Source organism: Callithrix jacchus, chromosome 6 (assembly GCF_049354715.1).
Source record: "Callithrix jacchus isolate 240 chromosome 6, calJac240_pri, whole genome shotgun sequence".
NCBI classification, from domain to species: Eukaryota; Metazoa; Chordata; class Mammalia; order Primates; family Cebidae; genus Callithrix; species Callithrix jacchus.
In genome coordinates, this window is record NC_133507.1 from 91,686,459 (window position 1) to 91,698,624 (window position 12,166).

At 36.7% G+C, this 12,166-nt stretch overlaps 1 protein-coding gene across 1 annotated transcript in view; it reads left to right on the forward strand.

Annotated features, from left to right (window-relative positions):
• The window catches only part of NXPH2 (neurexophilin 2), a 106,471-nt gene extending 96,039 nt beyond the window's left edge, over positions 1 to 10,432 (forward strand). Inside the window, exon 2 of the mRNA XM_002749469.6 lies at positions 7,929 to 10,432. Coding sequence (XP_002749515.1) covers positions 7,929 to 8,672 — 744 coding nt within the window. The 3' untranslated portion in view covers positions 8,673 to 10,432. The remainder of the gene's footprint in view (positions 1 to 7,928) is intronic.
• The last annotated feature ends 1,734 nt before the right edge of the window (positions 10,433 to 12,166 follow it).

The following is a 12,166-nucleotide window of genomic DNA, read 5'->3' on the forward strand; positions in this document are numbered from 1 at the left end:
GGATTCAGCGCAACATATAGTTCCAGAGACGAAGCAAAGCTATCACGGTAATGAAACTGTAGGAAAGGGTTATCCTATAAATGTAGTATTTGTGTCCCTACACCACCCAGAGCACCACATATAGAAACATCCTTTGTGATGGTTTCTTTCATTAGCTCCCTTCCCTTTGGTAAACAAGTTGAACCAAAAAGAAAGCTGCACCTAAAGACTGATCCTTTCTCACTGGACATGCAGAACAAAGTAAAATGGGCAGGCTCCTAAACTCAGAAGGGACATTTGATTCTAATATAGTTAGCAAGTAATTCTAATTCTATGTAAGATATTCATAGAATAAGCTCTTTTTAATAGAGCTATCGACTATCAAAGTGGGTACAATTTTTAAGGAATTAATATTAAATAAAAATAAAAAGCCAGGTGCAGTGACTCACACCTGTAATCCCAGCACTTTGGGAGGTCAAGGAGGGCAGATCGTTCAGGAGTTTGAGACCAGCCTGATCAACATGGTGAAACCCCATCTCTACTAAAAATAAAAAAAAATAGGTGTAGTGATGTGCACCTGTAGTCCCAGCTACTCAGGAGGCTGGGGCAGGAGAATCTCTTGAACCCGGGAGGTGGAGATTGCAGTGAACCAAGATGGTGCCACTGCACTCTAGCCTGGGCAACAGAGTGAGACTCCATCTCAAAAATTAATTAATTAATTAATTAATTAATTAAAATATAGCAATATGAATGGTGAAGACAGACACATTAGTAGCATGTAAAATTGCCAGAATAATTTAGAAATAGTCTAAATTCCTAAACAACTCTGAGGTTATTTTAGATAATTCAGTTGTACTCTAAAGAGTTATAAATCGAAATGTTTGAATTTTTGACTTAAAAAAAAAAAATCCTAAACCAAGTGCTACTGAATTAAAGGTAAATTCGACTAAGTTTATAACAACAATCTGCAAGGTCTATGAGAATTCTGAAAGCAAAACTTTAAAAAAATACGGTTTCTCTACCTCAGCCAGATCAAGATTAGCATCACAGTGACAAGTTGCTTAGCATGCACCCTTGAAAGGAAGTGATGAAAGTGGCATTTTACCTCTGTGTATTTCCTCCCCAAAACCCTTAACCCTAGTGTAATCATGAGAAAAATATAGAATAAAGCCAAATGGATGGGTATTCTACAAAATATCTGCCGAGTACTTCAGAAGACATTTAAGTTCAGAAAACAGGGAAAGTCTGAGAAACTTGTAACCAAGACAAATCGAGAATCTTTGTAACCTAAGGATTGATGATGTCCGAATTTAATATGGGATCCTGCATGGGATGCTGGAACAAATAAAAGACATTAAAGAAAAACTGAAGAGAGCCAATTAAAGTATGGACTTTAGTTAGTAATAATGTATCAATATTGGTTCAATAGTAGTGGCAAATATACTATAGTGTTAGATGTTAATGATAGGGCCTACAGAGTGCTGTGCCTGGGTGCAGAATCTGTGGGAACTCTATTATTCAGCTTTTCTGTAAACTAAAATTATTCCAAAATAAAAATGTTTATTAAAAAATACATAGTGAATACAGTTGAAAAAGTCTGTTCTGATGTAATGTTTACAGGGGAAGTTTTTTTACTTTATAAATTATTTCCATAATTTGTGACAGTTCTCACATCTGCTACTATAAAATTCATTGCAGCTTCTCTGCCTCTTGGGAAAAAATGCATTTAATTATCAGTGAAATTCAACTTTAGCTTGTTATGATGAATGATTTGAACCTGTCAGCTTTTCCCTCCTAAAAACAAAAGAACCAAAATGAAATACAGTCTTATTCCTCTACTCCCTTCCTTCCACCTGCTTCATTTAATTGATGAAGGCTTGAGTATTTATTAATCTTTTTGAGCTCTTCTGTAAGATGCAGGAAAAGCTAATATGATATCGTTGTATCTAGCTAATGTGTGTGCTTTGTGAAATTGATACACCCTGCCAAGACACAAATTACTTAAGCTTTGATAAATGCGTTGAAATCAACGAATGTTCAAACAGATAAAGCACAGCAATTTTTCCTTTTTCCTCTTTTAAAACTCCATTTTATGCCTGAGGTTAAATGTTTTTGCATTATTATTACAATATGATAGGAAAAAAGATAGCAGGGATACTGAAATTAGCACGAAGAGCCCCAGCAAATACCAAAGTAACCAGGAGTATGCAGCTATGTGTTTTGTAGATGATATCTGACAATCTTGCCTTGGACAGAGTGGCTTGCCAACAGATTCAGAACCACCTACAGTCTTCTCCCAGCATGTTGTATGTATCACAGAAATTGTCTGTTCAGGAATGAGGGCACCTGTCAGACACTTTGTATTCTCAGCTCCCTTTGCTGACTCATGTGGTAGGTTGGAATCAAAGATCCACAAACACATTTTGTTGGCAAAGAGAGCTCACCTGGGATTTGGCTATGACTCAGATGACTGTAAGACTGGAAACATAGGGATACATTTGATTGATGCTCTGGGGTTGAGAGGGTTGATTTCTACTTGGTCATTAATTTATCACATGGCACTGAACAAGTTGCTCAATTAACCATTAATCAGTTTCCTGGAGGCTCAAGAATTCATAGAAACCTTTGGAGACACTTCTTAAGTAGGAGGCACAAGATTCCATTGGACCATGGAAGAGCCATCAGTCATTGAATGCCTCTTGCCAAGGAATAGGCCCAGTAATTTCCATCCATTCTTTTAGTCCTTACAGCCAACGAGCAAAGGAGATAGAGGTGAGAAAATGGGCTCAGGTCATGCACTTGAGCAAGGAATGATAATGGCAATAAATCTATGCTCTTCCATCATATCAGGCTGCTTCCCTATTGAGAATATGTGAGTCAAGCAGTGGGGAGCTGGGCAGGGTTGTAGCTCATCAGCCCCCGACGTCTTCATGTTGAGCATGTGCACTAGGGACTTAGGTCATATAACCATCTACGTAAACCTGGTGTAGAAAAGGGTGCCTGATCTCTCAACAGTGATATTCTAAAGTGATGATTTATAACAAGAGGAAGGATGAACAAGTTATACCAAGGCTGAAAATTGGGAAGGGAGATAAAATTGTCAGCTTTTAAAGACATATAGAAATATATTTGTCCTTTAAATTGTATTCTTCTACCAGTAAATCACTATCAGATAGCTTTTTGAGATTTGGGTTTAGATTTGGAAGTCAGCACTTGTGAGAACTGTCCATGTATTTCAAAGTAATAAACAGATGAGGTTGTACACAGTTTTTCCAACTTGGCTAATGTTGCTGTCAAAACAAGCTAGAAATATGATGTGCTAAGGAAAGCCAAATTTAAAAAGAATTAGTGCATATATATATATTTTATAAATATATATATTTTAATCAAGAAACTGCCAATGAATGCTGTCCCTGGAAGAGAAAAACAATATATATTTTGCTATTAGCTAACTTCTATTATTTTTTATTATACAGACTAATCTTAAAATCAAGGGATCTTTGAGGAGGTTTGGATCTGAACAGCAGTGTGTTAGAATCATTTTTTTTAGAAATCTAATTTCATTTCAAATTCCCATATAAAGAACCTTTTCCAAAGAATAAAACAGCCTTTGTAAAAGCAAATAATGATACTCGGTTTATCTGTTTCATAAGCTTAGAATGTTTTTTACTTTTTTTTTTAAGAGAGTCACATATATTTGGGTCAAGTTCTCTTACAACACAAACTACTACCAGGAAAATCTTCAGATCTTTAAAAATGTCTCCGTAATGGCCTATTGTTATTATTATTACAATTATTATTGTTGTTATTATTACTGAGCAATCTCAGAACCATCACAATGGAAGTCGTAGAGATAAGAGAAGGATCTCTTAAGATATTGGTGTCTATCATGTATTTGAAAGTGCACGAAGATCAGCTAAGACTAAATGACTGCAAAACATCCTGGTTGTTGAATGATGGGCTCAATTCTTATGGGCTTTTCAGTAATGGAAAAGTGAGGAGGAAACTGGGCAAAGCACTAAATCAAGAAAAATGATCCAGGCAGAAAAAAACTTAGGGAAACATGTAACATAAAACAAGTAATTTAAAGGAAAAAAAAAGGGCATGTTGCTGCTGATAAAAGAGCATTTTTATACTTGTGGTTGAAAAAAATATTTTTGAATGGAAAATGTATTTTAGTTCTGCTAATAAAGTATCACGGTATAAGTAATAAAGTAATTGATATTATTATATATAAAGATAAAAATCAAGACATATTTTAAAAAGCAAGCTTAAAGGGGAAAATATCAAAAGGGATCTGTCCCATGAAATAGAGGAAGAAAGGTGGGAATAAGGGGAAGAAGTTCAGAAGCTGTACCGAATCAGGGAGTAGAGATTAGGAAGTAAGGGAGCTCTTCTTGTAAACCAGGTGTTCAGCAAATGGTAGGTATGTCTGTAAGCATTTACCAAGCAGGGTAAGTCTCATGAAATACTGGAAACAGGTGAAAAATAGGTAATAAACTATGGGCAGCAAGAATCATGATCACAGAAGAGACCCTGATCAACAAGAGCTTCTTATCTACCCATGTGTCCTTGGCCCTCCCTATGGAGAGAGGCTATCTCCATTCTCAGGAAACTCAAGTCAGAAGCAGACTCAGGATGTTGAGCTCCACACGCTACTAGCAAACAACTGAAATGAGGTTTGTGCCCATCAAGAGTTACAGTGTTCAAAAGACTGGACATGGTGGTTCACTCCTGTAATCCCAACACTTTGAGAGACCAAGGTAGGAAGATCGCTTGAGGCTGGAGTTCAAGACCAGCCTGAGCAACATAGCAAGACTTCATCTCTATAAAAATAAAAACTTAAGCCGAGTTCAGTGACTCACACCTGTAATCCCGACACTTTGGGAGGCTGAGTCAGGCAGATCACTTGAGGCCAGGAGTTTGATACCAGACTTGCCAACATGGTGAGATCCTTTCCCTATTAAAAATACAAAACCAGCCACGCATGATGGTGCATGCCTGTCATCCCAGCTACTTAGGAGGTTGATGCGCAAGAATGCTTAAACTTGGGAGGTGGGTGGAGGTTGTTGTAAGCCGAGATTGCACCACTCCACTTAAGCCTGGGTGATAGAGCGAGACTGTCTTAAAAAAAAAAAAAAATTAAACAGGCATACTGGTGTGCACCTGTGTTTCTAGCTATTCTAGAGGTTGAGAAGGGAGGATCACTTGAGCCCAGGAGTTTGAGGTTGCAGTGAGCTATGCCACTGTACTCCAGCCTAGGTGACAGAGTGAGTCCCTGTCTCAATAAATTAAAAAAAAAATTAAATAAATAAATAGTATTAAAAGAACTGGAAGCCATTGTGTTAAGTAAAATAAGCCAGGCACATATTCTCACCCTTATGTAGGAGCTAAAAACTTGATCTTATAGAAAGGGAGAATAGAATTATAGTACCAGAGGCTGGGAAGCATTTGAGGGTAGGGTGGGAGAAATGAAGAGAGGTTGATGAATGAGTACAAACACAGTTAGATAGAAGAAATAAGTTATAGGCCAGCCACAGTGGCTCACATCTGTAATCCCAGCACTTAGGGAGGTCGATGCAGGAGAATCACTTGGGTCCAGCAGCTTGAGACCAGCCTGGGCATCAAACTGAGACCCCATCTCTACCAAAAAAAAAATAATAATTAATACAATTTTTAAAAATAAAATAAAACAAGTTCTGGTGTTCAACAGCAGTCTAGGGTGACTATACTATAATTAGCAACAATATATTGTATATTTTAAAGTAGCTAGAAGGGAACACTTGAAATGTTCCCAATATATAGTAGTGGTAAATACCCGAGATAACGTATACCCTAAATACTCTGACTTAATCATTGCACATTTTATGCATGTATCAAATACTCACATGTACCCCCACAAATATGTAAAATATTATATATCAACAAAAGAGAAAAAAGTGTTCGAAATCAGAAAACTGTAGTTACAGTATCAGAAATACTTTAAGCCAGAAATCCAGAGTAATGGTCCCTTTTTCCCTGGGGAGTATGCCAGCCTTTCAACACCAGGAGAGAGAAAGGAGTATCAATTCAGGGTATATAAGCTCCTAAGAAGAGGCCATATGGATTTAGGTTCTCAAAATGTATGAACATGTATCATACCAATTTGTTCTGGATTTTTTTAAACTTCAGAAATGAGGAAAAAAAGCTTTCGGGAAATTAATCAAAGAGAGGAGTATATTTGGTAGCACCCTCCCATCCTTACCAAAGCAAAAAATAATTTTAAAGCAACCTATCTATACATGCTGAGTCCTTGGATTCCTAAAGTCATTTTAGGGCAAGACATAGGTAAAAATGCTTTTCACAAATTCCTGTCAGGATTTGAGCTTCTAAACTTTTATGAATATACAAAAGATAGCCTCGTGTTATCACCCAACACCATCTACTTAAGTGCAGCATTTATAAGCCAGCTATGTCTTTCATTTATTTTCAAAATTGGATTGAAAGCAATGATTTTGGGAATAATCTGAAACCATTGTTACCAAGTGCTTGGCCAAGTTTGAAAGGGCTAGAGAAAGTACATAAACGCAGCCCACTGCTTTCCACATCCATTTCATCATGCTGACAGTTTTCTGTATAATCATTACAAGAGTGGTTTGTGCCATTAGAGATAAGAGGCTGTACTTCCACTAGAAACCTCTATTTCCCAGACTTTTTATAAATCATCCATAAATATTCACGTCATGCAACAGCATCATATATAATGATTCTGTTCCTCAAAATCCATATCTACTTAACTAAATTATTTTTGGTAAACATGGGAACTCTTGTACTACACAAAGAACAAAAAGGAAAATCAAATGCAAATAAAGTCTTACGTTTCAGTGGCTATGATTTGAACCAAAATACTGAGGAACTCGTAAAACACATGCCTATGACATTTTCTTAGCAATTGTTTTAGGATATAATTCAGTTGTAATAAAATGCATTAACTCATATACGACCTATTAATTCAAAATATATCTCTCTACCTTACTTTCTGTTTTTATTAAGGCAACTAAATTTTAACTTACATTTTTTCAGCTAAAACTTTTTGTAGAACTTTCTAATCCTCATCACAGGCCTTTTTTGTTTCAGAGTTTGAGATGGAATTATATAAAAAGCTATAAAATTACATGGCATAAACCTTTGAATGTAATACTCCCCTTAATATTTCCAAATATACTTAAAAGACATATATATCATAGACAGTTTCTAGCTCCTTGATAGATACCTTCAGCATTCTATTTTTGTCTTCTACCTGAAAGAAAAGAGTTGACAGGGCCGGGCACGGTGGCTCAAGCCTGTAATCCCAGCACTTTGGGAGGCCGAGGCGGGTGGATCACGAGGTCAAGCGATCGAGACCATCCTGGCCAACATAGTGAAACCCCATCTCTACTAAAGATACAAAAAATTAGCTGGGCATGGTGGCGCATGCCTGTAATCCCAGCTACTCAGGAGGCTGAGGCAGGAAAATTGCCTGAACCCAGGAGGCGGAGGTTGCAGTGAGCCGAGATCGCGCCATTCCACTCCAGCCTGGGTAATGAGCGAAACTCCGTCTCCAAAAAAAAAAAAAAAGAGTTGACAAATTTAATGATTATATCAAATAAGAGGCCAAAATATACTACTTCCTCCAATATGGAAAAAAACAGAATTGTGAATATCAGGAAACAGAGACTAAAACCACGTTAACCCATTAAAATGAATTACTTTGTTCTTAACCTCGCCATGTTAATTCTCATGCTCACGAGTTTATATTTCTTGAATTAAATGCTCATCTTGTTACACTGTTGAGCCGGGCTGTGTGTGTGAAATGCTGTTGAGCAAGAATCTACATAATATTGAAAGAATTTCCCTTGTGCTTTGACTTCAGTTTGCGTGCGCAGTCACGGCTCTAACCTAGTTCATTTCTCTTTCTTCTTTTCAAACAGCTATTTTGTGACAGTAAGGAAGTGGTGCATGCCACGGAGGGGCTGGATTGGGAAGACAAAGATGCTCCAGGGACGTTGGTCGGCAACGTGGTGCACTCGAGGATCATCAGTCCCCTGCGCCTGTTTGTTAAACAGTCTCCCGTGCCCAAGCCCGGCCCCATGGCGTATGCAGACAGCATGGAAAACTTTTGGGATTGGCTGGCCAACATCACGGAGGTTCAGGAGCCATTGGCAAGAACTAAACGGAGGCCAATAGTTAAAACAGGAAAATTTAAGAAAATGTTTGGATGGGGTGACTTTCATTCCAACATTAAAACTGTCAAACTCAATCTCCTCATCACAGGGAAAATTGTTGACCATGGAAATGGAACCTTCAGTGTGTATTTCCGACATAATTCAACAGGCCTGGGCAATGTTTCAGTGAGCTTGGTACCACCCTCCAAGGTGGTGGAATTTGAAGTCTCCCCCCAGTCTACCTTGGAGACCAAGGAATCCAAATCTTTCAATTGTCGCATTGAGTATGAAAAAACAGATCGGGCGAAAAAGACCGCCCTGTGCAACTTTGACCCATCCAAGATCTGCTACCAGGAGCAGACTCAGAGCCATGTGTCTTGGTTGTGCTCCAAGCCCTTCAAGGTCATTTGCATTTACATTGCCTTTTACAGTGTTGATTATAAACTCGTGCAAAAGGTGTGCCCTGACTACAATTACCATAGTGAGACCCCATACTTATCTTCTGGCTGATCTTCCTGCAGTGGTGGAAATGAGGGACATATATATATATTTAATTAGAATGACCAAGAAACAAGCCCAGCTTTTTATGGTAAAGGATCCCTATTTGTTTCTGGCAGTGAGCAGTAGTTCCCTATCAGGTTTTCAAATTTAAAAAAAGAAAAAAAGATATCTTTAAATGTGAAATTTGTTTGTTTCTATTGTAAGTACTTTTATCTAAAAAGTTAAATTGTTTATGAAACCATCCCTTTCATGCAAGATGACTAAGTTCTAGAAATCTTATTGTTTCTCTGAAAGAAACATCAGTGGCAGGAATGTGTGACAAGAAGGAACCAAATTATGCATGTGATAAACATTGCTCTTGAAATGAGCCTGCCTTTGAAATATGTTTTGGAAGGTTACCACAAAAATAGCAGATGCAGTAAAGGAAAAGATTGTATTTGATAGATGAATTGTCTTTCTGACATTGGAACTTTTTTTTTTATTTCTGTCTTTCCCCTACCCATCTGTGCTGTTATTGATATGAGAGATAAAGGGATAAAATTTGTTTCAAAACTCGTGTGTGAAGTTACAGTGCCACAGTGGAACCGAGTTCATTATCATCTGAGCTAGAGTTGCGTGGAATGTGGTTTACACCTAGCCCTGTGTTGGTCACCATTGGTATGATTCCCCTCTGAGTCTGAATACTGATGTATTGGGAAAGCAAATCTGAGAATAAGTCGGTTCAACAATAACAAAGAGCATGATGCTTTTAGACTCTTCTAATAAATTCAAATGCTGTGGCATTAATCAAAAACTAACACAATTTGTATGTATCCTATAGCTTAGAGCCTTATTCAATTCATTTGATAGTGTGATTGTTTACACATGGGTGGAACAACTCTGAAGTTGAAAGTGCTTGTTTCCTAGACTAGAATAGCAAAAAGAGTGTTAAGTGGAGGAAGGAAATTCCTGGATTATGTATTCATTATTTCTAGCCTGCCAGATTAATTCTCCTTGCATTTAGTTAATATTTGAATGAGGGATCAAACTCTATGTGGAAATACTGCGTTATATTTAAGCATTTCTAATTATTAAGTGCTGACAACCAAGGTACCTGGCTTATCAGACTTTTGAAATGACTTCCAAAATAATGTCACTTCACAATCGGTGCCCTTCTCATCTTCTCTGAGGGAGCGAATGGCAATCCTATATAGTAGAACTGGATAATCATTAAATTAAAACAGAAAGAGGGTCTGGTTGGCCAGGAAAAAGACTTCCAGAACTCAGGACACACATGGAATTGTCACTCTTTATGCAATAGATGTTAACTTCTTTCTCCCTTCTTATCTGTAAAATATTAATTAAAGTAAAACACTAAATTGAGGACTAAAGGAAGATAAGCCCTAAACAACAAAAAATAGTCTTACCACACTGTTCAAAAAACCAAGAGCTCTGTTCTCTATTTTACATCTTCATTCCTTTCCTTTTACTGGCAATATCTTCAGTGTTCAATTTTTGTCTTTTGTAAAAATTGTACTAGGCTTAGTGTGTGGTAGTGCAGGCTTGAAATTCTTGCTCTGAGTTCACCAAGTGTTTTTGTAATTTTGTGGTTGGTGAGTAATATTTTGAGATATCTTTTTATTTTCACCTAGAAACAAGAGTAAAATATTATTTATTGTAAAATATGTGGGAACCATATATGTATATATATATACTTAGAATTTTCTGTGTACAGAAAAAGTATGTGTACACATTTCTATGTAAATAAAAAGAATTTGCTAGATCTGTCACATGACTCCTGGGTGGTTATTTTTTAAAGACTCTGTTCTCCTTGTTTCTTTTCCTCATAAGGGCTTGTTTTGTGCATGTGTGTGTGTGTGTGTGTGTGTGTGTGTGATCCCAATTGAACATGAAGGTTTCTCTTATATATTAAATAAGCAGCTTGGCTGTGGAGATTTGAAAGTAGGGTGAAAGGATAACTCACATAAAACATTTTGTACATAGCATGGCATCTAGTAAGAAAGAACTCTATACTTGAGAGCTGCCATTATGACTAGTATTGTTTTCACAGGAAATAATGAGATTTGAAACTATCTGATGTTCAAAAGTTAAGAGATGTGAACATTATTTCTATGCTAGAAAAAAAGAACCTGTACATCAATTTATACAATTCTTAGATGTTAGCAGGGTTTGTGGAATTTTTTAAAGTTTACCATAAACTGTTTTTTAAAATTGGAGTAGAATATATGCCACATATATTCCTAAGTTATAATTTCATTTCAAAGTATACACAATGAGTAGAATATATGCCACATATATTCCTAAGTTATAATTTCATTTCAAAGTATACACAATTGTCAGTAATGGGACTTGTCACAATATAAATCAGAGCCCACTTAAGCATACAAACACATTTTCCACAAAACCATTTTTTGCCTTTCAGTACTGCTGTTGAGGAAAGGGACATTCATGAAAGCTAATTTTGTGCCCAGTCACAAACTGTTTAAAAATTAAAGCAATGGAACATTTAAACATATAGTCATATTAACATATGAAAGAGTAATATTTCAAAAAGAGTGCAACCTATAATATCTACTTAATCCCCTTATTTGACAGACATGTAAATCCAAGTCCCCATGAGGGTAATGATGTGCCCACTAGTAAACGGCAAACCCAACTGAAATGCATTTTTCCTGACTCTTAGTCCCAGGTCCTGTGTTACATAAGAAATGTAAATTGCAGCAGGTATTCAAGAAAACAAAAATAGTTACAATTAGTTGATAACAAGAGAGGACCCAGTAGCCAAAGCTAAACCTGAAAATGGTGAAAATACTGCCCCCCCCTAAAATATTTAGGATAGTAATTTCTCTATGTCACAACATTTTCAAAAACTGAAACTACAGAAAAGTAAGTCAAGACAAACCCAAAGTAAGTCAGGTTAAATCCTTATATCCCAAAGATAAGAGCCCTGGAATATGTTAACAATATGACTGGCTAATAATTAACAGCAGTAGAACACTACATTGGGCAGTTTTCAGGTGATTACGGCACCTGAGAATATATTTTCATAGAAATTGGGATGTTTTGGAGAATACCTTGATTGTCTAAAGGTTTGATTTCACCTCATAAAGAATTTTAAATTAACAAACTGGCCTGTAAAATATAGAGGATGGAGTTGTGCATTCTTACTTGCAGTGAAACTAAAGTTAACTCAATGTTGATTAATCAGAACTCTCAGTGAATGCTACTTTAATGTTGCCAATTGCAAGAGACAAATCAGGAAAACAAGTTCATATTAGAGATTCTTTTTTTTTTTCAGAAAAGTTTTGTAGATGATACTCAAAGATCATTTCATATTCACCCCAATCTCCTACACCATATTGTGAGGTCTGAACCCTGGGAACACATCCAATTCTGCTTCATTTTTAAACCTCCCTTTTCTTCATTCAACTCAACTGTCCCATAAATACAGATAGTCCCTGATATACAATGGTTCAACTTAAGATTTTTCAACTTTGCAATGG